At 40.8% G+C, this 27,484-nt stretch overlaps 2 protein-coding genes across 5 annotated transcripts in view; one reads left to right on the top strand and one right to left on the bottom strand.

Annotated features, from left to right (window-relative positions):
• kcnab2a (potassium voltage-gated channel subfamily A regulatory beta subunit 2a) overlaps nt 1-20,156 on the top strand; it is a 61,771-nt gene extending 41,615 nt beyond the window's left edge. For all 4 annotated transcript variants that reach the window (XM_046875545.1, XM_046875543.1, XM_046875544.1 and 1 more), the window contains 13 exons: nt 5,137-5,180; nt 6,232-6,269; nt 6,436-6,515; nt 10,293-10,337; nt 10,692-10,736; nt 11,874-11,917; nt 12,400-12,486; nt 13,219-13,304; nt 13,517-13,637; nt 14,542-14,636; nt 16,391-16,511; nt 18,542-18,630; nt 19,571-20,156. In XM_046875545.1, coding sequence (XP_046731501.1) covers nt 5,137-5,180; nt 6,232-6,269; nt 6,436-6,515; nt 10,293-10,337; nt 10,692-10,736; nt 11,874-11,917; nt 12,400-12,486; nt 13,219-13,304; nt 13,517-13,637; nt 14,542-14,636; nt 16,391-16,511; nt 18,542-18,630; nt 19,571-19,660 — 985 coding nt within the window. In that variant the 3' untranslated portion in view covers nt 19,661-20,156. The remainder of the gene's footprint in view (nt 1-5,136; nt 5,181-6,231; nt 6,270-6,435; nt 6,516-10,292; nt 10,338-10,691; nt 10,737-11,873; nt 11,918-12,399; nt 12,487-13,218; nt 13,305-13,516; nt 13,638-14,541; nt 14,637-16,390; nt 16,512-18,541; nt 18,631-19,570) is intronic.
• A 2,838-nt stretch (nt 20,157-22,994) lies between these two features.
• megf6b (multiple EGF-like-domains 6b) overlaps nt 22,995-27,484 on the bottom strand; it is a 65,437-nt gene continuing 60,947 nt past the window's right edge. The window contains 4 exon segments of the mRNA XM_046875549.1: nt 22,995-23,412; nt 23,908-23,940; nt 25,322-25,450; nt 26,078-26,206. Of these exon segments, the coding sequence (XP_046731505.1) occupies nt 23,282-23,412; nt 23,908-23,940; nt 25,322-25,450; nt 26,078-26,206 (422 nt within the window). The 3' untranslated portion in view covers nt 22,995-23,281.

Here is a 27,484-nt window from a genome sequence, read left to right as displayed (position 1 = left end):
GGTGGGTGGCTTTTGAGCTCCGGTGGGCTTTAGATTTTTTGGACAGCGCTCGAAACTGACGAACTGTCATTCTTGCTACTTGTGTTTGCAACGTAGCAGACATGATAAGAAAAAAACGCACAAATTTGTTAATAATGGCCATTTTGGTGTAAACGCTGCATGCTTTAAATATTCACAGTTCTAGCTTTTCCGGTTTCCCTGTTTGGATGCCCAGTACAGACTTCTGCCACCTGCTGATATCTTTCTTACGCAAGCGCAGAACGTACACGCACGGTTTGTTGAGTAACATGCGCCGAGGCAAACATCAGCCTGATCGATTGGTTGACCTCTAGTGTCTAAATGGTCATAGAAACTGTGTTTTGAACCAGAAATGGAAATAAAGTGGTGTTTTGGAGAAGAAATGGAAATAAAGTGGTGTTTTGTAGGAATAATTGGTAAGAATGGAAGTTAGAAGCAGAGGTTTTGCATAAAGCTGATTTTCTCCGTGTTTTGGCTGTACAGTGATTTGAGCGTGTTGGTGTTGCATGGTGGCGAATGCAACGAGGTGATAGTACACTGTAAGTGTTAATGAGTAGGCGTGTTGAGATTTTACAGTACTCGTGGTGCGCACTATTCCTGTTCCAGCTTTAATACTCCTACATGAAATATGGCTACGTGGATGTTGAAGAGCAAATACACACGGCATCTCTCCATGGAGCTTAGTGAAACGTACCCTTCCCACACACCCGTTTCAGCAGCTGTGTGTGTTGCACGCTTATCTCGGTGTGGTGGGTTTTTTTTTTATTAGGCAGAATATCACAGTCTCTAGAAATAGCTCATTAGTCATCTCCACATTAATTTTGTGTTGCTGCAGTAGATGAGTCCATTTACTCCGAGTGCTTTGTGAGGGTGTTTGAGCTCGTTTACTGGTTTTGAATGTAATATTAATATTGTGTTAATTGCCACCTGTGAATCATTAATGAATTACCCGATCTGTTTCAGGATGCGGTGTCCTTCTGGTTATCACAACAAGCCCATTGTGTGTGTGTGTGTGTGTGTGTGTGTGTGTGTGTGTGTGTGTGTGTGTGTGTGTGTGTGTGTGAGACATCAGGGGCTATAGAATAAACTAAGGCAGTGTATAGTGAACCGTCATGTCTAAGATTTCAGGGCGAGTGTTTTGTAAAGTTTAACAGAATAAAGTTCCTGCGGTTTTCACGACTCAGCAGATGGAGATCAGGTTCTGCCTGCTCATCTCACAGCGTGCAAAACTCAACAGGGTATACTGTTTTCTCCTCTTGAGTTCTATACCGAGCAAATCTCACTTGACGTGTCGAGATCCCCCACCTCGAGCGCCTCAGCGGGTTTTCTCAGCTGCTAATCGACCATCTTTAATTAGACGCCAGCTGCTAATTAGACGGATCTGCCTCAGATTTCCTTCTGTATTTAATCATCATGCTTTTTCCTCTGTATATGAGATGAAGGATGAGCTCAAGCATATGTTATATATATATATGAGGTGTCAAAAAGTTTGGAGACTCGCTCTGTTTACAAGAAAGTACTTTATTTATCTACGTTTCCACACGATCACCTTCAGAATAGTCCCGTGTACAGCAATACAACTCCCAGTGTTCTTCTGGAACGTGTCCTGGAAGTTTTTTTTTAAAGCGTGTTGAGCATCTTCTGTGATTTGTCCTGGATCTCCACAACAGTGTCAAAACAGGGACATATATATTTCACTATAAGACTAACAGTTTCTCTGCACCTGAGCATAAGATTTGTTAAGGGTTTTTATTTTTATTGAACATCTCATTCCACGTGTAGTCCCATTTGCGCCACTCTTCTGGGAAGATGTTCTACTAGTGTTTTTGGAGTGTGCTTGTGGAGCTTTGAGATTTCATTCAGCCACAAGGGTGTTGGTGAAGTCAGGTGGTGAGGTGAAGAAGACTGGGGTGCAGTCAGCATTCACATTCAGGTCAAAGAACATAGCAGTCCACTCCAGATTTTCCACTCCAACTCATATTGTCATGACTTTGTGCACAGGAGTATTATTAACGTTCTCTGCCAGAGACACAATCTAATCATGGCCATGTCCACACTAATGCATTTCCGTTTGAAAACGTAGCTTTACTCCTAAGAGGATAAATTTGAAAACGATGTTTTCCTGTGGACCATGGAAACAGAGGCTTTCGAAAATTTTGTGCATTTTCCAATGACGTTCTCAAAAAGCCGGAAAGTAAATAAACTTCAGGCGGAAATGACGCGAGTCGCCATCGCCTTACGTTTTGCTCATGCGCAGTACAGCCACGTGAGGGTTTTCAGACGTTTCTGTGTGAATTAACGACTTTTTTTTGTAAACGATCGAAAAATAAAGGAGGGGGGATTTTTACACGATACTTAGTGCTGAGTTTTCTCATCATATGTCCTTTTCTCCTTCAGTGAAGCGATATTCCCTTCCTCAACGAAGATCTTCAGATTTTTTTTGTTTTAACCCCGTTACCTCTGAAGGGTTTCTGAAAGACGCAGTGTCGCATGCGTGTTACGCAGTGTTCGCTCGGAGAAAAACAAAACCCGCTCCTGCAGCTGTATCTGTTTTGTTTGTGCTGTGTCACACTGAATATTTAATGCCGGTGATAAATACTGCATGATGGACAGTCGCACTGGCTTTAGAACAAAAAGAGATTAGGTTCTCACACACACACACACACACACACACACACACACACCAGCACAACCTGGCAAGCAAAAAGGTCAGGTGTGTCTTTTAACATGGGTAATGATGAACAGTGCTCTCAGACGAACGCCCGGGTTTCGGATAACAAGAAAACGAGAGATTAGTGATGGAGTCCGGGTTTAAAGACCAGATTAAAAGGTCACATGCAGCAGGATAAGAGGAGTTTCCCCTAGTGAAGATGGATAACGGTGGTGTCTGAGGTTCCAGTAGGCGTAAAGATCCATAGTGGAGCAAAGATTAGACAGGAAGTACAAGAGCTAAAATTGCCCAAAAGTATTGGGACACCTGACTTCTCCTGCCACAAGTAGTTCCCCTTTGAGAAACTGTTACCACACTTTGGATGCAGTACCATGGAATATTTCCTTCACTTGAACCAGTTCCGGCATGACACTGTCCCGGTGAACAAAGCCAGTTTCATGAAGATATGCTTTACATGGGTTGGAAGATCTCCTGCTTTAGAGCTCGTGAGCACCTCTGGGATGTGAATGCTGACTGCATCCCAAACCTTCTCACCTCATCAGTACATGACTTTACTAACTAACCCGAATAAATCTCCATAAAGTCTAGTAGAATATCTTGCCAGAAGAGTGAAGGTTGACTAAGTGTGGAACAGGATCTTCAAAAAGAAGCACACACTAATAATGTACATCTATCAATTGGGTGCACCGGTTTTGTGTTCACAAGTGACCTGATGAGGAGTACAATTATTAAAAATCCACTTCCCTTTTAATCATGTTACTGTCACTAACGACGACCTGCAATTAGCTCTGTAAATCTCCCGGTGCTCCGTTTAAGATGATGTTCTGAACTGTAGATCTGCTGAATATCTCAGATTCTCTCCAGGCCTTTTGTTTTATTTTGTGTACTTTTCCCATAAAAGACTGAAATTATATTTACTGAGCATCACTTCCCTCACTTCCCTCCTACATGTTCCCAATTTTTATGCACACACCCACGATATTCTCTCTCTCTTTCTCTCCCTCACACACACACACACACACACTCTCTCTATCTCTCATACTCCTACACCGGCAGTGTGCTGGATCATCCTTAATCTCCAATACACTTTTATTATTCCTGTACACGCCGAATAAAAACTGACATTTTTTTCCTCGTGTCCGCTTGCCTCGAGACATCATTACATCAGATCACCGTTGTTCTTCCCTGTTCGATAAGAACTCCATAACGTCAGCTTTTTACTCACAGCTTTTTCTCCTCATGCTCCCGGACAACCCTGAAACTTTCAAGATTTAAAGAATCTTAAGTCCACCCAAAAAACAGCATCATGTTTCCCGGGAAAATTTTTCTGTCGGAAGCAAACCTTTCGAAAATCTACGAACAGGTCTGGGGGTTTCAGCAGCGCAATCCGGATGAGACGAAATTCTCAAGAGTGTGTAATTTTGACAACAGGCAGATGTCAAGGACAAAAAAAAAAAATGCTTTTCACTCGAGTATTTTTGATGAGTTGGAGAGTGGTTTCATCGATGAGGGATACAGCCGTGTCTCGTCCCGTTGACGCCTTCAATCTGTTGTGCTTTTCCTCACCGCTAATCATTTTCATGCATTTCTTTAACTACTGGTTCTCTCAGAGGCATAACTTTACATCCACAATGTGATGGAAATAAAGGTAACCTGAAGCAGGTCTTTCTTTTTATTTATCTTATATAATCACCTGGACTGATTGTGGCCAGAGGATGATTACAGGCACACACATTAAAGGAATAAAGCATTTCAGAGTATCGCAATTTTTTATTTTTATTTTTTTAAGAAAGTGCCTTAACTTTTTGCTTATCAGCCACTCGGCCTTTGGATGCAGTAGCATTAATTTATTTTTTTCCTTCACTTAAACTTGGAGACCCCAAACCTGTTCCAGCATGACCATGCCCCTGTGCACAAAGCCAGCTCCGTGAAGATCTGCTTTCCATGGGTTGGATTTGGTGGAAGATCTTCAGCTATAGAGCTCCAATCCTTTTAGGAATGAATAACGATCTTGTGGTCAGGTGTCCAGAAACTTTTGCCCTTTAGTAAATAGATCACTGCACTCTTTTAGGGAGTAGTTCAGCTTTGAACTGTGCAAGATGGAACCTCATTATTGAGTTTATTGCAGTTATTAGGTTAATGGGATGCGTTTGCTTTACATTCAACTCTGACCTCAGTAGCGTTTAAAAGCGAGTTCGGATCATAGTCAGGCTTTTTCTTTAAGCTGATTATCCTGCATTCTACTGAAATTAATCACACTTTGTAGAATTATTTATACATTAAAATGTTTCATTGAAGATGTTTTCACATGATGATTTGAGTTTTTCATCTGATATTTGTTTTTACATGATTCTGCTCATGTTCCTGAAATCTCTGCTGACATCCTGAATTTTCTCTTTATTTGACCAACAGGAGACAAATCTAATGGGTTTTTTTTCTCATTACAGAAACCTGGGGAAGTCTGGTTTGAGGGTGTCATGTCTTGGGTTAGGTAAGTGCTTTCCTCGGGTCATCATGAGCTCAGACGAGACAGGATGATCTTTTTTTTATTTTTATTATTTTTTTGACTGCCCAGAGGAAATTACATCATTTGAGTCTTATTCGGATCAGCGCCTTTGTAACTTCGCATGCAGATGCTGCCTCCTGTGTAATTTTATTGTACCACATATAAGTGTCTGTAATAACCTGGGAGCCCGTTATCAGGAGAAAGAAAATATAAACATTTATGGGAAATATTTTGAAACCTAAAAAAAAAAGATTACATCCATATAGAGCCATCGAAAAAAGGGGGCGGGGCTTAAGCAAAGCAGCACTTTAGAGGCATTTTTTATGCCTATGCCTTCTATTGTCACCCATGCATAGATTTATTTCTAAAAAAGTCTGAAATAGGGGTAGAATACAGGGGGATTGGGGATGTCTGTTAAAAAAAAAAAAAAAGAGGCAGGTAACCCATGCAAACACATCAAAACACTGTGGTCAAAATCTTTTGGAGAACCCTGTAAGATTGTCCTTTTTAAACATCCTCTTTAAGTCCCTACTTGCTGTAATAATAAGCTCCACTCCTTTGGGAAGATGTTCCACTAGATTTTGTGGAGATTTTAGAGATTCATTCAGCCACAAGAGTGTTGAATTCAGGTACTGATGTAGGTGAGATCAAGCGAGGAGGTCTAGGGTGCAGTCAGCGTTCACATTCATCCCAAATGTGTTCAATACGATCAAAGATTTTATAGCAGGAGATCTTTCACCAAATCCAACCCATGTAAAGCAGATCTTCATAGAGCTGGATTTGTGCATCATCATGGAGCAGGTTTGGGGGTCTTAGCACATCTGAAGATAGACTTTGTGCTAACAGTTTGGGGAAGAAGCATACATGGGTGAGAAAGTCGGCTGTCCTAATACTTTTGGCCTATAGAGTATGCTCCTTTTTTTTTTTTCCATAACTCCAGATTTCTAAGATTAACACACACACACACACACACACACACTAAAGGAAAGCTCTTCAGTGCTGTAGAAGAATGTAATTTCCAGGTTTGTTTCCACAGGAACATGGGTGACCTTCGGTGGTCAGATCACAGATGAGGTAATGAGGGAAAAAAACAGCTTGCTTTAAAATTAAAACTATAAACATTAAATACAATTTAATGAGCAGTTCGGATTGAAAAAACTGACACCACTCTTCCCCTGTGGTTTTTTTTTTTTTTTTTTTTTTTTTCCCTTTCCTCCTTTTCTTCAATTGTCTCCGGCAGATGGCCGAGCAGCTGATGACTCTGGCTTATGAGAACGGGATCAATCTGTTCGATACGGCTGAGGTCTACGCTGCAGGAAAGTGAGTGAGCCAGATCTCTCCACTCCGTATTTTAGTCCAGTCACCATACTCTGGAGCATATGTCCGTGTCCCAGCCTTCCCCCTAACTGCTCATACACTCACACTGAATCATCCACTACGTTCTTCTACTTTATTGTTTAAACTAAAGAAATGGAGAGAAAAAAAATTCTTATGTAGGACAAAAGGGGCAGTTTGCAAAATACCTTTAACAAAGAATAAACAATTTCATCGTCATAAAATCATCTGCTGGTCTTATGAACAAAATAAAGCTGAGGGACACATTTCCATGTTACAAACGACAACCTGTAGTCATTATTAAGCTTCATAGTGCGTCATTCAGTAGCAGTTGTTTCCAAACCCTCATTATGATCATTAGTGTAATTATGATCTCTGAAGCAGCATGCAATCATATTGTACGGCCAAACCTTTGTGGACACCTGGTAATTCTGGATTGCTGTTCTTTTTTGATCATCCCATTCCACATTTAATCCATATTTGCTATTATAATAACGTCCACCCTTCTGGGAAGAAGTTCCACTAATGTGCACATTCAGCTACAAGTGTGTTAGTAAAGTCAGGTACTGATGTGAGGTGAGAAGGTGAGGAGGCCTTGGGGGGTGCAGTCAGCGTCACATTCATCTTAAAAGTGTTCAATAGGGAGGGTTTAAAGCTCTTTAGCAGGAGATCTTCAACCAACACTAATCCATGGAAAGCAGATCATCATCATGGCTTTGTGCACAGGGCGGTTGCCATGCTGGAACAGATTTTGGATCTCCTAGTTCAAGCCACCACATCTAGAGACGTCAGATACGCTTCACCTGTTATCTACCAGCTTGTGTTGTAAATCACATACTTTATGCAGTAAATTATAAAATCCTCGTCACCATTCCAACTAAACTAAATGTGTGTTTTGTGTACCAAGCTTCAGGATTTTTAGATCAGACACCAGACTCATGTCAACAATCACGACGACGGTGAAACGCTCAAATCTATTTAAAAACATACTTTTATTATGGGCCATTTTATGTGGAAGAGTTGATCCACTCGATATGCTGCCTGTACACGCTGAGTGCTGAGTCTAACACGGTGTTAGAACTTGTAGAACCCGCACACCCGAGTTCGGTCACCTGGAGTGATCCTCGACACGAAGGACTTGTTCTTAGCAGTCGTTGAGGGTCTTCCTGATCTCTCGTCGACATCCGGTGATGTTCTTTCACTCTTTCATTGCACGTGCCACTCAAAACACCTCAAACGACTCGTTGTCGCATCGCCATAAACTTAATAATGGCCCAATAATGCCAGACGATCTTTGTGGCAGATTTGCATCGTTTCACATTTGCCCTTTGTTCTAACTTGCTGTCCATGCTGAAATCCCAGACGCTGTAACGCACGTAGTCAGAACAGCACAATTTGCACAGTAGCGGTACACAGGACGACTTATTGAGGTCGGTGCTCCCTGTGAGTTTGCGTGCAGCCTTGTTGGCATGTCACCAAAAAACATAAAACTTTTTGATACCACCTTGTGAGTTCAGCATCAAGGCTGTTGGTCAGGTGTCCACAAAACATCTCCATATAGTGTTAAGCCTTACAGATTCTGTGCCTTTTTTATTATCATCTGAAATATAATAATAAATGTAATGAATCTACACAGTGGGCTGAATATTTTCCAGTGCACTTAGTTGTCTGTCCGTCTTACCGCAGGAAGCCTTGACCTCAGAAACCCCGCCTTAAAACCCCTGAGCAGTGCATTCCTCTAATTGCTTGATCCTTGACTCACTTCCCTGCAGACTCGTAGAGCACACCGAGCCCTGCTCAGAGGATTTAACTAGCGTGTGTGTGTGTGTGTGTGTGTGTGTGTGTGTGTGTGAGTGAGAAGAACGGTCTGACGCGATGCTTTATTAGCGAACGAAATGTATTGAGTGAAACATGGGTTTGGGTGGAGGAGAGGAGGCAGGGGTGGAGTGTGTGTGGTTTCTATAATACGTTGTTTGGAGCAGCTGAAGGCAGTGATCTCGCACGGCACTCTGGAGTAAACATTCACCCTGGCACTACACACACACACACACACACACACACACACACACACACACACACAGTCACATGTAACCTCTCACTCTTAGTCTTTCTCTCCTCGCATAACCAAACAAAAACACAGGCTGTGCCGCCCACGCTCTGGTCTGCCTCCATCTCCGTCTCTATTACACAACATTCTCAGCCAAACTTGCTCTGAAATCTTACTTGCAAACAATCCAATCCTGCTACGCCTCACTAATCAGAGCTTCCTAGCATTCCAGATCCTCAAAGCAGCAGAGATGTGACGAGACAGACGGTTGCATCGAGATACATAAAGCGTCATGAGAAATATAGCTGAAAGGTGAAAAGAGACCCGAGGGTCAGACTAATTGGCCATCAAGTGCTCCTCTCTTCTTTTTCTTTTCTTTTCTGTTCCTCTAATGATCAGCCAGGTATGAGGGGGTGTTTAGAGCGGATGGACACTTCAATCTGTGGCTCCTTGTCCACTCCATTTAAGGAGGCCACGTTTCAGCAGGACTGCTTTTTTTGTGTCTAGGCCGCGAGAGCTTCCGCGGATTTCAGACGCACTCCGGTGGCCAATTAGCATCCGTGGCGTTCTTATTAACTGCCATAAAGAGTCTCCGCAAATGAGCTGTCCGTGGTGCTAAGCTGGGCATGCGAATGGAAAAAAATATCTGCAGAATGTTTAAAAAAAAAAGACTGATAGGTTATTTCATCTCCTACGCTATAGGCAAATTATGCAGCCCTACTGACTTCCTCCTGCACTCATTTTCATCCGTCCAAGCACTCTGAGGAACCTCACTCTCGTTCATCGAAGCACATTCGGATCCATAGTGTTGAAGTGCTTAATAATTTACAACATAAGATGAGGACCTTCTTTTCCTGGAGCTGACCCATTATGACCAGCACTTTAAAAACACACACTATTACTGTGTTCCTCGTCTCAACAAAATGATGTCAAGTGCTTAAGAGGTTCATGGAAATAATTCGTTTCCTTTTTCACTTTATGTGCACTTGTTAAAGGTACAATTATAAAGGTGTGTGTGTGTGAGAGACATGAAAAATATGTGGACACCTGACCATAAGATTGTTGATTGGATTTTACGGATAGCTGGATTGGATAATACTTGCCGATAAGTAAAGTTTTTTTAATGAATACTGGATAAAAAAACAAACATACATTTAAATGTAGTCTTGCGTGTAAAAACAAATAGCATGTGGTGCAGTGATTTGCCTCTAGAGGCCGCTCTCGTAATGACAGCGACCCACAAGCCGAAAAATGGCTTCCGGATGGATTTTTTTTTCTATCGGTGCCAATTAATCGGTCAATCTCTGGTTATAATAACCTCCACTCTTCAGGGAAGATGTTCCACTAGATTTTGTGGAGATTTGTGAGATTTTATTTAGCTACAAATGTGTAAAATCGGGTGCTGATGGAGGTGAGGAGGTCTGGGGTGCAGTCAGCCTTTAAATTCATCCTGAATGTGTGTTCAGTAGGGTTGAAATTCTAGCAGGAGATCAAATCCAACCCATGTAAAGCAGATCTTCATGGAGCTGGCTTTTTGCACAGGATTGGGTCTCCTAGTTGTAGTGAATGGAAAATGTAAAAAGTCATGGCAAAAATATAGAAGATATCGTTCTTACATTGCTCTTAATTTTATACTGGTGTTTGATTCATAATACACCATCTCTCTCTCTCTCTCTCTCTCTCTCTCTCTCTCTCTGTGTGTGTGTGTGTTCCAGGGCTGAGGTGGTGCTGGGTAACATAATAAAGAAGAAAGGATGGAGGTAAACCACACCAAAATTAACATATTATTCTGAGAGTGTGTTGAGTTCTGGATCAGACTCGTAACCAGATGATCCAATAATGCAGTTACAGCTTCTCCACTAATCTCCACTTATTTATTAAAAATAAGAGTTGATTAAAAATAAGAGCTGTCTAATGTTGAATCTGGGCTCCAGTGATTAAGTAAAACATAACTGTTCATTTTAGGGCTGTGTGTCTTTTGAAAATAATCCAGGCAGTTATTAAAATTTGAAACGGTTTAATCCTATATTTTTCTGTATCTTGTTGCTTCAGCTGTTGTTAAATACTCATTAATTTGTATTAATACCACACCACCCCTTTTTTCTCTTTCGCAGGCGCTCCAGTTTAGTGATCACCACGAAAATATTTTGGGGCGGAAAGTATGTTTTTATTGAGTTTTTTTTTGTGATATAAATTCTGTGATCTGGTTCGTGTTGTTCGGTTCTTTTCCAACACTAAATCTGATATTCATGTAGATTTGAACATGGATTTGATTCAGCACGCTCTGTTTTACACGTGTTCTGATCGGCGCTTGGTGCATCTACTGATCAAAAACATACAGTTCAGCATCAGTTCTACATCAAGCAGAACATTTAGAGAGGAATAAATGATGAAGAAACTCCAGACTCGAACTCACCACAACACACGTGACCTCATTTACATAATTTTTTTTTATGTAGTTGAAAAAAAGGTTTTGGGTTCATGATAATTATTATAATAGAAATCAGTGTTTGAGTCATTAATATCATTCTATTAATAGATCAGTGTGCTGAGTCACATTCGAGTCTTTACACATAAACTGAGGTGATTAAGTAAAGAGTCTTTGATAAAAATTATAATAGGAACATTAGAGTTATAATAAATCATAGCAGTTTGGATACTTAAATACATTTGAAGGTAAAAACTTTTGTACTTTTGATTACCGTAAGTGAAAGTTTAAAGAGACACTTTAACTGGAATCATATTCTATTTACTTTTACTTGACTTCATTGTTGGTGTACTTCATCCACCACTGTTTAACCATAAAAAAAACATTCCCACATTTATTTTTTAATATATGTTCTGTTTGTTGACGCTGTAGAACCTCCTTCCTGAACTTCTCACTCTCAAAGCAGATGAGATTTGTGTTATTGTTTGAGTAATTTATTTTCATTTATCAATTACCAGTCAAACGCTGAAATAAATCCAATAACTCAAATGAAATAAAAATCACGGTGTTATTAATATTTCTGTACTATAAATAAATATTTAGGAACCTGTTTGTTTACTATTTTACTGCATGCATATGTGCTGTAATGAAGCAGCGATAATACCATGCTCGAGTCGAAATTCTAAATGTAATTAAAGTCTTCCAACAGTTTAATCCATTTTCTTTTCAGTGTGTGTGTGTGTGTGTGTGTGTGTGTGTGTGTGTGTGTGTGTGTGTGTGTGTGTGTGCGGATCCTGATGGGGTTTTTTATTATATGTGTTGAATTTTATTTATTTATTTTATTTATTTATTTATTTATGTTTCTCAGGGCAGAGACTGAAAGAGGACTTTCCAGGAAGCACATAATAGAAGGTGAGTTAAACTTCAGAACTACACACAACACTGAGGGCGAGGGGACGAGAGAGACGCGTCTGCAGAATATTTAAAAGCGATAAATAGAAATGTTAAAAAAGAAATATACAGTTTGCTGTCAAATGAATTGAAATGCATTCTTTGTTTATTAATTTGTACTTAATCGGAGACTCCTCCTTTTCTCCTGTGTGTGTTTATTGCCATTTTAATTCATTTAAAGTTATTTCACATAACATTTGTTTTGGGGGCGGGGCTTAATATCATTAGAAGAATACATCTGAAATGAAAACTGGAAGAAGAACATTGCTATGTGAATAAAGACATGAATGATAGAAATGAATGTATGATAAATGATGTTATAGCAGGAGTTTTATAGGTTTATACACAGAAGGAAAGGGTGTGAGGGAGTTCTCGTTAGGGTTTATTCCCTCACGTGGTGGGGTGAGTGAACACACGTTAATGCAGCATTTGAAACTTCTCAGGTTTAAAAGCTTCACTGGAGAGATTGCAGTTAGACTACGTGGACGTGGTGTTCGCAAACAGACCTGACCCCAACACACCCATGGAAGGTGAGATAACGACACTAAACTGTGTAGCTACACCACTGTATCGATAAAAGTATTGGGACACCTCACTTTTCCAGCCATATGTGGTGTTTCTCCAAACTGTTTGGAAGCACACACGTGTACAGTATAGGACGTTTTTATAGGACTCCATTTTAATGTGTGCTCCTGTGCACAAAGCCATAAAGATCTGCTTATCTGAGTTGGATTTGGAGGAAGATCTCCTTCTTTAGAGCTCCATCCCTATTGATCACCTCACTTCCTGATCTACATCAATGCCTGACTTCACTATTACGCCTGTGGCTGAATGAAATGTCACACAAATTTTCACAAAATCTAGTCCCAGATCTTCCCAGAAAACTGAAGCTAATGTTACTGCAGCCAAAGACGTCCTGTACAAGTGTGAGCCTCTAAGTTTATTTCTTGAACCACATGTGTCTGAAAAAAGCCTGGTGTCCCAATACTTTTGGCAATATAGACGCTTTTTTTTTTTCCCTGCACTTTCATGCTCAGTAAAAACTCCTGATCCTGGAGCTTGTTGTTTTTCTCTTTTGCTTTGTCATTTCAATGCAATCTATCAAATTCAGTCATCTATCAAACTCTTTCATTAAAGAAGGGATCAATCGCTTTTTATTTCTCTTTTGGTAATTTTTCTTCTGGTGGGAAAATGATCCATAAATAATTGTACGGTTGTGTGATTATTTATTTATTTATTTTTATGAATCGATCTGATTGCAGAGACGGTGCGAGCGATGACCCACGTGATCAACCAAGGAATGGCGATGTACTGGGGCACATCCCGCTGGAGTCCCATGGAGATCATGGTGAGTAACTTTAGAGTCACGTCTTCTCCTCTGAGCTCCTATCAGACCAAATGTCTCGGAAAAGGCGAGGAAACTCCTGAGGACAAATCACGGGGCGTTGTGGTAAATGCCACTTTTAGTGCGTCGATAAACATCATACGGTCAGACAAGAAAATTTCAGCAGCCTCCAGATCCAACCAAACCCATGCTGAAACTCGTGGTGGTGTTTGCAGGAAGCGTACTCGGTGGCGCGCCAGTTTAACCAGATCCCCCCCATCTGCGAGCAGGCCGAGTATCACATGTTCCAGAGAGAGAAGGTCGAAGTGCAGCTGCCAGAGCTCTTTCATAAGATCGGTAAGTGTTCACAAATCACACGCTTCTTACTGTAGATATCTGACTGCAGGAGATTCACCCCATGGTGATTACATTAAAGCTGTCTGGATAACAGGAGTATCCTCCAAGAGTAATGTCTGAGGGGAATGTGGAAGCACAGTGGTTAAAGCTCTGGGTTACTGATTGGAACATCAAGAGTTTAAACCTCGGTATCACCAAGCTGCCACTGTTGGGGCCCCTAAAAAAGGCCCTTAACCCTCAGAGCTTCAGGGGCACTGTATCATGGCTGACCCTGTGCTCTAACCCCAGATTCCTTACATCACTGAGATATTCACTGTGCTGTAAAGTACATGTGACACGAATAAAGCACAGTTCTTTCTTTCCTTCTTAATTCTTTTTTAATTCTCCTTTTCTCTCTTTTCCGTTCTTTTTCTTATTTCTTTTTTTTTCATTCGTTCTTTCTTTTCAGTTTCTTTGTTTTTCTTACTTTTCTTTCTTGAACGAGTGTTTATCGCTACTTTAATGCTATTTTTCACCTTGACACCGAAGTTTAATCACAATACTGAATTGTGATTGGCTGGAAGTTTGTGTGTGTTAAACACAAGCAGGTAGTTCGCATTTGTCAGGTGAATCTAAATGAATGTGCTGCATATAAACCCCTGTAACCATAGTAACATCCAGTTTCAGTTCCATACAGCTTCTGTACAATATCCTTACTGAGCTCGAGGCGCAAGATAAATTTGAAGAACTGGAGAAGAAAACGTTTCAAATCAGAAATGGAATGAAAAACAGCACCAGGAGTTAACTCCAACAGCTTCTCTCTCTCTCTCATAGGAAAATGATCAACTAACACTTATTCTGCTTCCTCACACCCTCTGAGTGTTTTATTTATTAAATATATAGCATGTGTGTATGTGTGTTTCAGGTGTAGGGGCAATGACATGGTCCCCACTGGCCTGTGGGATCATCTCAGGGAAATACGACAGCGGCGTTCCTCCGTACTCTCGCGCCTCTCTCAAGGTACCCCGTGTCCCATCGGTCTCTGATCGCCCTTCCATGTTTTGTTCTTTACTTTCTAGATTTCTGCAACATTTGTGGCTTTGTACTGTACGGTGGTTCTCTGTGTCGCTGTTGTTCTAATGGATGTCTTGGTGTCTTCCAGGTTCTAGTTGGGTGTTTTTTTTTTTTTTTTTTTTCCCTCCTTGTGGGTGTGTGTTGTCTGTGAATGTGCGTTGTCGTGGCATGAGCCTTTAGAGTAGTTCCGTCATGTGAGCGTGTCTCTGTGGTAACTCTGAGGAGGACATTTTTGGCCTGCTGTCCATATTCATAACACACACACACACACACACACATAAACATTCCCACAATTTGTGCAGTGGTGTAGAGTATATTCACGTGCGTGTGCGCGCGTGTGAAGTGGCATGCAGCATCGTATCTCTGTTGGTCCGTTGGTCATTGGCTGGAGCGCTCACCTAGTCCCCTTCACCTCCTCGTGTCCTCAGCGCTCTAACACCTCGCTCATGTTCCGTTCCTCGTGTTCTCACCTGTGTGTGCGAGTCCCGTATAAACCCGACGCTGTGCTGGTGATCTGGACAGTGATGGGTCTTGTGCTTTTTTCAGATCTATGAGTGCTTGGATCATCAAACAGACTGAACCTTCCCACTGTTAATCTAAACGAGTCATTTAACTGCTGTCCCAGCACACACACAAACACACACATGCGAATGCTAATTACAGTTATTACAATTTCATTGGTCCAGATTTACACTTACCAGTGTTTGTGTGTTCAAGTCTTAAAGTATCAGTTTGGCAAAAAAATCATTATTTCTTTATCCCAAATGTAGCCGATTCTCCAGTTTTTATGTTCCGTTGAAGCAAGACAATAACCAAACACTTATCTAAATACATTATGATGCGTATGAGGTGCTATTGAAAAAGAATTTTGCACAGTCACAGGGAGCACCGGCCTTCATAAGTCAGTGCCCCAGAAGGCCTCGTCCTGCCATCAAACTGTTCCCAGGCACACATCTGTACTTACATCTCACTTAAACTAGGAGACCCAAACCTGTTCCAGCATGACTATTAAGATCTGCTTTACATGGTTTGGAGTGGAAGATCTCCTGCTTTAGAGCTCCAACCCTATTAAACGTCTTCAGGATAAAAGTAAACACTGAAACCCATGTGGCTGAATGAGCACAAATCTCCACAAAATCTAGTGGAACATCTTCCCAGAAGAGTTGAAGTTATTATAAAAGAAAATATGGATTAAATGTGCAATGTGGTGTTTAGAAAGAAGCACATACCAATCCTGTGCTCAGGCATCCAGAAACTTTTGGCTATATATTGTAGTAAGAAGTTGGAGTGTGTAAATTTTTTGTTTGGTTTTTATTAATTTTATAATAAGTGCAGGCCGAGACATTTTCGCTGATTTTCATTTAGGAAAAATTAAAACAGAAAGGACTCGTGTACTGCAACGGACACGAGCTCATTAATGTAAAAATTATTATTATTTTTTTTTTTTTTTTTGCCTAACTGCTCCTTTAAAGCTGTTCAGACAGAGGGAAGTGTATCATGTGTCTGTGTCGGTGCTGGGAAAGACAGTCACGTGTTTAAAAACAGGCCCTTGTTCATTCAAGCGCTGCTGGGAGTGTGTGTGTGTGTGTGTGTGTGTGTGTGTGTGTGTGTGTGTGTGTGTGTGAAAGCAGCAGCAGCAGCGTTTGTGCATGCATGCACAGGGCCCTTGTTTTTGAGCAGGTGTGCTGTGTCATTAACAGGGCTACCAGTGGTTGAAGGACAAGATCTTGAGCGAGGAGGGCCGGCGTCAGCAGACGAAGCTGAAAGAGCTGCAGGCCATCGCCGAGCGGCTGGGGTGCACGCTGCCACAGCTCGCCATCGGTACGCTAAACACACACACTGCCGCTCTCTCTCTTTTTGTCTGTCTGTCCGTCCGTCCTGAACCTCGCTCTCTCTTTCTCTCCGCAAGCCCCAAACACACACTCAACCCTTCAACACACACTTACTCACCAATACACACCTTTCCATCTTCATTCTCAGACCAAAAACTAGACTGAATGAGTGTGTGAATGATGGTGTGACTGAGTGAAAGTGTGAATCCCTTATAGTCCATGAGCTTGGGAGCCCAGTGGTAAAGGCCACTGGGATACTGATCAGAATGTCGGGGTTCAAGCCCCGGTATCGCCAAGCTGCCATTTTTGGGGCCCCTGAACAAGGCCCCTAACCCTCTGTTCTCCAGGAGGTTGTATCATGGCTGACCCTGTGCTCTGACCAATAGCTTCTCAACAAGCTGGAATATGCGAAGAAAAAATTTCACTGTGCTGTAAATGTGAAAAATAAAGGCAATTCCAAGATGAACACAGTACCTCCTATCATATTATACACACACACACACACACACACACACACACACACACACACACAGCAGGGGCGTATCCAGAATAAGACCTGCAATCCTTTAAACCAGTGGGGTCAGAAAACTTTTCAACATCTCACTGGGATCAGTGAAAGAAAGAAATCTTGGTATTGGAGTGAGGGAGACGTGTTTAATTTTAATAATCGCTGGGATGAATTTATTTGTCGGATGACTGATAGGACACTCAAAACTATAGCAATACATTTTTATCATCAGGAGAAAATTCCCCAAAATATCCCTTCTGGCAGAATCCAATGTCCATTAAACATTTTTTGCTGGACTGTAATACTTTTACCCCTTTGAGAAAAATTTTATTGTTGATACTTTTGTAAAGGTTTTTAATCAATTTTATCCAAATTTAGTCTTAGATTTTTAGAAAAAAAATTATATTAAACATATTATTTAGTTTAATATTTGTATAATTAAACCTGCCTTTCACCATGAATCTAGCCATAGAAGCTGACATGGCATAAAGGAAAGAAAAGAAGAAAAATCTTCTTACACTCGTGCAACTGTAATACACTTTAACACTGTCACAAAGGAGCTGTATAGAAACGATAAGAACGCTATTACGTTTTTGTTTTAAAACTGGTTTCCAAACACATAAGGGGAGGTGAGGAACACTAGGGAAGGAACCTAAACCAAAAAATATATATCATTAATTTTATACCTGGACACGCCCCTGCATTTCATCAGCCCCTGCCATTTCCTCCTGAACTGCATTAATCCCTGTTTCCTCACCCAGCTGCAAATTCCTGACCAAGCCACCAGCACCGGTACTTATCAGACTGATCCCTACAGTTACACCAGAACTGATGGTTCTTTTCCATATACCAGATAGTACTGATCTATACTGCAGCACTGGTACCGATGTAGCTGTCCCTCTAAACGTTTCTAAATAGATGTTGGTGCAGTTAATTTTTTGAAGGCTAATCGTGTGTGTGTGTGTGTGTGTGTGTGTGTGTGTGTGTGTGTGTGTAATTCAGTTTAATCTAAAAGAATGAATTGATATGTGCAGTTCTGAAGATCGATTTACACAACACTGTATAAAACACATGTTCTACATGTCAGATCCCCGCAGAGTTTCCTCCACATGTGGGTGTGTGTGGGCGTGTGTGTTGCATGTGTAATCCTGAGGGAGCTGCAGCGGTCAGCACACGGCTTCTCTCACCTCCGACTCTAAACCTCTCTGCGATTTCTTTTTTACAAACAAAAAACAAATGCATTATTTCTGCCCTGGAGTCATGGTAACAGTGTGGTCTGATGGCTTGGGGTGTGTGTGTGTGTGTGTGTGTGAGAGAGAGTATGGGTGGTAGAGTTAACTACAGTGTGTGTTCATTTTAGATATGGCTTTATTTTCTGCAGTGTTTGAAACCTTTGAGCTTGTTATGGACGGCCGAGAGAAAGTGTGTGTGTGTGTGTGTGTGTGTGTGTGTGTGTGTGTGTGTGTGTGTTAGTGTTGTATCGGGTGTGATTATGTGCTGATCCTCTGCAGCGTGGTGCCTAAGGAATGAAGGAGTCAGCTCTGTGCTTTTAGGAGCCTCCAACACGGAACAGCTCATGGAGAATATAGGAGCGATACAGGTGAGAACATCATGCTGCACAACCACACAATCAGGATGGTGGTCTTTTTTTTTTTTTTTTTTTCTCTTTCTCCTTACTTATTATACTTGCTTAAAAAAATGTAACCTCCAGCACACCTGAGCCAAGTGACCTGCAAAGTATTTAAATGTCATGCTGTTAATCTACAATCACCTACACTGTATGGACAAAAGTTTGTGGACTATAAAATCAGGAAGTTTGGGAAACTCAGTGGTTAAGACGTTGGACTTTTGGTCAGAAGGTCATGAGTTTCAATCCCAGCACCACCAAGCGGACACTGCTGAACCCCTGTCCAAGGCCCTTAACCCCTTAACTGCTCATTTGTATAAATATGATCTGGATAACGGATAAGGCCAATTGTTGTAAATGAAGGTCCTATACCTCATTTGGTCTCCTTTTGCTATTATAACCTCCACTCTGCTAGGAAGAGTTCCACTAGACCTTGTGTGAGATTTCGTTGGTAAAGTCAGTTTCTGATGTAGGTGAGGAGGCCTGGGGGTCAGCGTTCACATTCATCCCACAGGTGTCCCACATTTGTCGTAACTGTCTGGTGAAGAACCAAAGTGGAGAAAATGGCCGGTGTCCAAATACTTTTGCCAATATAGTGTGTAATGTTTGCCAAAAATAAAAATCCTGTTCTTATTCACCTGGAGAACTTGCCATTGACACTGAAGACTCCTCCTCCTCTAAACCTGTCAAGAAAATTGGAAAATTTGAGTTTGAAGTTCCATAGAGAATAAATGACTCCTGCTGGCTCAGGTGTGTTGCGTCACTTTAAAAACGTTCTCAGCAGGTACATTCATATCTCGCAATGTCGTAAATGCTCCATGGAGAAAGAGAGAGCGTTTACAGCGTGTGCAGGTTCGACTGTTGTTCAGCCCAGTAATTGTGATTTCTTTCTTTCTTTTTTTCCCTCCCGCAGGTCCTTCCGAAGTTGTCGTCCTCCATCGTGCACGAGGTGGACAGCATCCTGGGGAACAAGCCCTACAGTAAAAAGGACTACCGCTCGTAGTGCGCGTGCGTGATCACGTGCGTGCGTGCGTGTGTGTGTGTGTGTGTGTGTGAGTGCGGAGCCCAGGGGCCGCCCTGCACCGAGCCCTTTGCCTGTTCCTCCGTTTGTCAGCTTGAGCTTTTACCGAATGATTAAGCAGCGCATGAGACCGACAGGTTACACACTCCGACCCTGCAAGAGAAGCCTCGTAGACAAGTACAAACTTCACACCTGGGGTTTAAAATGATTTGGGGTTTTTTTTATTTTTTATTTTAAGATATTTTGAGAAAAGAGAAGGTACCATTTTATTACAATTTAACAGAAAGACGAAGTTAGGAAGAAAAAAAAATAAAGAATGGTAAGAAAGGGGACAAAAGAAATGGCACCCGCTCGCTTGGCTGTAGGGAATATTTGTTGGTTTTTTTTTGGATTTGTTTTTTTTTTTTTTTTTTATACTTCAATGCATATTTGACCAAAAAAGTGTGTGTGTAAAAAATAAATACAGCTCTTAAGTTCATCTATCTATCTATATCTATCTATCTATCTATCTATCTATCTATCTATCTATCTATCTATCTATCTATCTATCTATCTATCTATCTATCTATCTATCTATCTATCTATCTATCTATCTATCTATCTATCTATCTATCTATCTATCTATCTATCTATCCTGCAACCATTCACTGTGTCGTCTGCGTCCTGATTGCACACGCCCCCCCCCCCTTTTTTTTTCTCGCAGATGAGCCAATCAGCACTTTAAGAGCCCATCAGAGGGCGTGGCTATGGGAGGCTCCGGTGTTTAAACACAACCACGTGCATCATTTTGTTTTTGTTTTTGTATCTCTGTATTGTTTGTGCATTTCCTGATCAACAGCCCTGAGATATACACCCCCCTCCCCCTCCCCCCTCAGAGCAGTAACCGATTATTTCCCAAACCCAGTTTCTGCATTCTGGCAAAAAAAAGAAATATTGAGCGTTTTGCGTGTTTAATATCGACGGCGTTAAATATATATACAGTATAATTATATCAGTCTTTCACGCCTGCTATATATTTTCGAGCGTCTGTTCGGGACCGCGACACGTGTTTAAATATGTTTATTGCGCATGCCGTGTCTCACTTTTAGACGCCGGACGTAATTGTCGTCACACACACGTGGCTAAAGCCAAAGATGCTGATAAACCCCCTGAGCTCTGTCTGTAACACGTCTCACTGTATCCAATCCGCTCCCCAGTGAGAAATCATCTAACAGCATGTCCTCTATATAATAAACAAAAGGAATGAAACGCCTCCTCTCACGTGTATATATAAATATATATACTCACTCCGGCCAAAATACTTAGGCGTATAAACACGTATATATATTTGCTATATGTTAGGAATGTCATTAGATCTTTTTCTGCATCACGTACCAACGAGTTTAGACGCAGCCGATGGAAAAAACGACTTACGAACGATTTCTCGAGGAAACCTGCACACTATGCATTAAGTTTGCGTGTGCGAGTTTTCGTTTATGCATTTCTGTGGACGCTTTTATTTGCCTTAAACTGATACCCCGATACCCCCCGATAAATCGACCGCATCTCACAGGACGAGGGGAGAAAAAGAAACATATACCGGAGCAGCTTTTATAGCATTGATTGCACTTTATCGATTGTTTTTCAATCCCATGTTTTCAGACTTGAGGGGAAAAAATCAGACAAAATGAGTCGTATAAAGATTAGATTAGATTAAATTAGATTAGATTAGTGAATTTTAGGTCAAAACCTTATAGTTGTGCTTTGGTCTAGATTATGTTTAGACGCTACACATCACTGTGCTCCATACAGTAGACCTGTTTCTCCTGCTGTGTGTGTGTGTGTGTGTGTGTGTGTGTGTGTGTTTCGAACATTTAGGACTTAAAAAATTAAAAATAAAAAAGGTTCTGGATCTTTGAAAATGTTTAACACGTAAAAAAACAACAACAACAAATCGACGTGTTTTCGTCTGTTTTAATTTGTGGAAACGTCAAAAGTCTCGTCCGCATGTGCTTTTTTTTGTTATTGTTGGTTTGGTTTCCGGCGTCGCCCTGTTTTTGTGTTGGAGATCGATCTCAGGAAAGATGGTCATTACTGTGTGTTCGTCTGCGCTGCGATCATTAGTACAGCGTTCTGTAGTGCACTAGCGCCACGTGTGGTCATGAGTAAGTACTGCATCTGAGATATAAATTAGCAAAAAGAAATAATAAATCAATCAGTGGTACTCGCTTGCTGTCGAAACTCGTTCACTAGGGAAACGTGTCGCGCTTTTTCGTCGTCTTCTTCTCATCTATACTAAAAAGCGTAAAGAGATGGGAAAGGAACAGTGCTTTAAATTTTCCACATGAAACGCTTTTGTTTGTTTTTATAATTATAAGATTAAGCACATGGCTGATTGTGATGATCTGAAATCTGCTTCTAAAGCATCTTTAAATTATTTTTTACGTTCAGAGGGAATAAAGGAGAGGGATTCTTCATTGCCCTGAGATGATGATGATGATGAGCATCTATTTGCACTGATTATGCATTTTAAAGAACTCTGTATAATGTATACAAACGCCAAGCTTACGTTTTCCACCTGTGCGTGGAGCGATACTGTACGTCCAGACAGATATCTGTATATAGTTTGACCTTTGTACATATATACATAGAACATGGATGTGATCACTTTCGGCCTTTGTTTTTTATTTTTATTTTTTTTTTAAACTTTCATTGGCAGGCATTGCTAACTGCATTGTGCTTGAATTGGAATTTAGATCTGTACAGCTTCAGTATCTCTGAAATGGAAATGATAAAATATTAATGACTGAATGTTTCGTCTCCTCTGCTTTTTTTTTTTTAATAAGTTTTATTTTCATTTAAAAATAAATAAATGACACAATCCGGCGCTTAGGATTTCAGTTTTGTTTTGTTTTTAATCACATCAATACAACATTCTTTAAAAAAAAACATGTACATGTCCATCATATATAAATACATCACCCTTGAGATCAGGCCTTAAATAAGGCCACTGCAGTATTATTATTATTATTATTATTATTATCATTATTATTATAGTACATAACTGCTGATTATAAATTCAATACAAGCAAATTAGCACCATGAAATAAACCTAATGCTCTTCTAATACACACGACTGTGTTTACTTCCATCTGCTCGTTACAGATTCTATTTTTTATCTATAGATTTTAGAGGTTCCATCCCAGCTAGAGGAACCCTGCAGGAGCTGCTCAAGACGCTGGCCAGTAAGAGAAGGTTTAATGCTGTTGGTGTTGGTCTGAGAAACAGCTTCCACTTTCTACACCATCCTGCTTCAGTGTGAGGAATCAGGCAGACATTTTTCCTTCTTCATTATTTATTGTTTTAAATAGATGCATAGTCCTGATGCAGCGTGATGGGACGCTCGCAATTTAGATGTGCAGTCTGCATACTTTTGACACGTGTGTATCTTCTGTTTTACTTGGTAGCCTCGTTAGCTTCATATCCTCACTCCAAAAAAAAGGGATAGGAACCAATTCTTGACACCAAACGTGCCCAAAAACTAATCACTCTGGTGGATTTAAGTTCCAGGTAACTCTGTGTGTGTGGGAACGAGTAACTACAGAAGCCCTAAGAGGCCAAACATTAAAATATTTCTTTATTTCTCGTGATCTCAACATAAACATTGTTTCCTCGTGGTCGGTACTTAATTTTTTCGGTGTTCGACTTGAGACCGAATGAATGTTCTCCATGATGCTGCGCTGATGCTGAATACACTAGAACACAAGGAAACAATGTTTGTGAAGATCAAGAGAAAACGGTCTTGATCTCTTATGTCATAAGAAAGAAATGAAATGCATATAACAAATATAACGATCAGAAATCAGAAACATCATAAATTCAAGTGTCCTGAAACGTGTGTGTGTGTGTGTGTGTGTGTGTGTGTGTGTGTGTGTGAGACAAGAAGTTGCTGATCCTACAACAAAAGTCTATAAAACACAAAAATGTGGGTTAAAGTGCTGTGTGTGTGTGTGTGTGTGTGTGTGTGTGTGTGTGGTCGTCAGTGCAGCTCACAGAACACACACATGACGAATGGCTTCTCAGCGTGACGTGTGTGTTGTCCCTCACAGTCCTCCACATGCAGAGATGAAGCAGGTGAGTGAAGCCCCAGAGGAAGAACAGATCTGCTGCTTCACTGTGTGTGTGTGTGTGTGTGTGTGTGTGTGTGTGTGTGCGCTATAACACGTTGTTTAGCTGCAGCAACTCCTCACCCATGTCCTGGCTGCTCAGCGGTGGAGGTCCATCTGTGGACACGAGCAGTTCACACATCATTTCCATGTTTCTTCTCACACACGTTCCTGTTCACGAGCAGTGGTTCTGGTCTTTACCTGCTTTCTACCACTTATTAAACTGTACACCGAAAACTAAATGGCCAGAAGTTTTGGGACACCTGATTGATTGAACACCTTTGGGGATGAATGTGATCACTGACTGCACCACCCCAGGAACCTCCTCATCATCTTCTCACCTTCATCAGTACCTGACTTTACTAACACACTTGCAGCTGAATAAATCTCCACAAAATCCAGTGGAACATCTCAGAAAAGTGGAGCTGGTTATAACAGCAAATGGGGAGATGGAATGTAATGTTTAAATGTCCAAAAACTTTTGGCCCTATAGTGTATGATGATGTGTATATGTGATAAATAAAGGCTTGGAACATTAGAGCAGCTGATCATCAAGAACCTTCAGGTGTTTCACATCGTATGTTTCTCCTCCTGGTATTTTCAGAGAAACATCATGTGTTATCAGAGGTAAGTAATTGAGGGTCGGGTCAGTACCAGTACCCAAATGAACGCAGCAGTATTACAGGTTGTCTGTAATCTAGAAAATGCTCTTCATTTTTCCTGTGGACTGTGTGGAAACACCTTTTTCATGTTCCTTTCATTTCTATGCAACAAACTCATGTGATGTAAATTGTCTGAAGATTGACCAACAAATCTATTAATATCCAGATGATCCACTTTACTCTCAGTAAAAACTCCTCCTTTATCATGAGGAAAAGCTTTACACACTCTCAGCATCCGGACACTTCGTTTCTCCAAACGCTCTTTTAAAACACGCCTCAGATGTTCTTCACTAGTTGGACTTTTCTTCTTCATCCCAGAGAATTTCAGTAGGATTCAGGTGCGGTGACTGGGCAGGACTTTCCATGATCGACAGTTTCGATGATGGAGCTTCGGCTCATCGTCTGGTTGTACGGTGAAGTCGGTTCCAATGAGCCGCAGTCCAGACGGACCTGCATGGTGATGAAGTACGGAACGGGAGACGTGTTGGTCCAGGATTCATTTCACATTCCGGAATCTTCCCTTCTCCAAAACAACGGCATTCCATTAAACTTCCACCTTCATGTGTGAGTGTTCGGGTGAGGGAGTCTGATCACATCATCTCTCCTGTTCTCCGTCTCACACAAGTTCTTCTGGTAGACACAAACATGTCCCATTTCATCCACTCATTCAGTGTCCAATTACTGTGTGGTTTTGCTTTTTACCGGTTTTGTTGCATAGAAACAAAATTCAACGTCAAAAAAAAAAAAGCAGATGTTTCCCCACTTTTCACAGCCAAAGTTCTAAACAGGAACAGAAACTCAGGCATGGATCTAAAGAAAGAAGAAGGAGTCTTTACCTTCTGTACACGTTGGGCCGATCCATCCTTTCACACAGACGCAGCGCCCGTTACGACTGTCACACTGCGCTCTGTTCTCACACTGGCAGCTTAATGAGCAGTCGGGTCCGAACCGGTTCACTCGACAGTCTAGTGCACACACACACACACACACACACAATAAAAGACTACAGAGTAACATCTGGAGAAATCATTTATATCACAAATCGGTGTAATGCTGAAAGCTGACTGATCTGTAGCTCAGACGTTCACGTGATGTTCTGTAGTAAAAACTCATACCCCAGAAACAGAACATAAAATACTAACAAACTAGTTTCAGAAACAGTTTTTAATATCAGATCATTGTGGTGATGAAGGATTTAAATTAAAGGAGTCTCCAGTTTCAGCTGTTTATTACAGACTAAGTGCTTTATAAGTTTACTGTAATATACTTTATGGCCAAAGGTTTGTGGACACCTGAGCATAAGTTTGCTATGTGCTTCTTGAACATCCACAAACATTTAATCCCAGTTTACTGTTCAAATAGATTTTGTGGAGCTTCATTCAGCCATAAGGGTGTTGGTGAAGTCAGGTAGTGATGTAGATGATTGGAGGAGGTCTGGGGTGCGGTCAGCGTTCACATTCATCCCAAATAGGGTCAGAGCTCTATAGCAGGAGATCTTCCACCAAAACCAAAAGTTTGGAGAAGTCTGGTGTCCCAATACTTTTGGCCGCATAGCGTATCCAATAACTTTTGTAATTGGTTCAGAAACTGACCTGCGTCACAGCTGGGTCCGGTTTTCCCCGGTGCACACAGGCAGGAACCACTCACTGGGTCACACCGTGTACCGTCTGCACAGTCACATGACTTGGAGCAATTCGGCCCGTATGTGTTCCGCTCACACGCTGAAACACAGTGGCATTGGGAAAAGAGTTTCATTATTTGTATAAGATTTGAGATGAAATAATCGGTTTGTGTAGTGGAAGAAGATAATGGTTTGGGAAATTTTTTTTTCTTCATGCTTTGACTCTCAGGCGGCGGTGGACGAAGTGCACAATGTATTTGAGTAAAAGTAACGATACACTTAGTAAATATTACTCCAGTGCTCCTTTTTCTACTTTTACTCAAGTGAAAGTTTAAAGTTTTTGCCTTCAAATGTACTTAAGTGTCCAAAGTACTGATTTATGTTTATGTGTAAAGACTCGAATGTGACTCTCAGCACACTGATCTATTAATAGAATGATATTAATAACTCAAACATTGATTTCTATTATAATCATCATGAGCACAAAAACCTTTAAACAAAAATGTCCAGAGGAGGAAGTAACGGAGTACAAATACTTCGTTTCTGTACTTCAGTAGATTTTTCTGGTATCAGTTTTTTACTCCACTATTTATTTTTCAGACAACTTTTTACTTTTACTCATTACATTTTTACACAAATATCTGTACTTTTTACTTCTTACATTTTCAAAACCGGCTCGTTACTTTAGTTTTATTCCACTGATTTGGTGAAATATTGTTTTTATTTTCACTGCACATCGATTTCAGCTGAACAACTGATTTCCTGTTACTGCGCGTCTTTTTCACTCCGCTGGTGTATAAAGTCCTGACTCTCACTCTTTACGAAGATAAGAATCAGCAGTCAAAAGGCAGTAAGAAGTTTGGGGTTAATGTGGATGAGACAGAGGGAGTCAGTGATGAGAACATGACTGAGAACAGACACATTCCTGATCATCATCATCTTTTCTCTGCTTGTGTTCTATATGTGGATCTTCAGCCTGCATACATTCATTAACAACATTTTAATTAGTTTTGTATGAATATATATATATATGTATAAATAATTTTAATCAGTAAACTTTTGTTTTATTTCTGCGCCAAGTCTCAAATCAAACACCAAATCCGCCATGTTTTACACAATTTACCCTCTGGGGGGCGTTTTGTGGGTTTTTCCCTCATAATGGCGACACGAACTTAAATTACTGTCTTTATTGATCGTACAGATAAAAACAATTCATCATTTAAATCTGTAAAATGTCTATAATTTTATATATATAAGCTTCCTGACTTGACTTGAAGAGGTGCAGTCTCTCCAGTGTCACCTCATTAACTGTCCGTGTGGAAACATAGCAAAGGCTCTTAATGATGTCCACACGTCTCTGCACTGATATAGCCTTTAT

The sequence above is a fragment of the Silurus meridionalis genome, chromosome 19 (genome assembly GCF_014805685.1).
Source record: "Silurus meridionalis isolate SWU-2019-XX chromosome 19, ASM1480568v1, whole genome shotgun sequence".
Taxonomy (NCBI): domain Eukaryota; kingdom Metazoa; phylum Chordata; class Actinopteri; order Siluriformes; family Siluridae; genus Silurus; species Silurus meridionalis.
The sequence above is the reverse complement of the archived record's forward strand: the minus strand, read 5'-3'. Positions and strand labels throughout refer to the sequence as shown.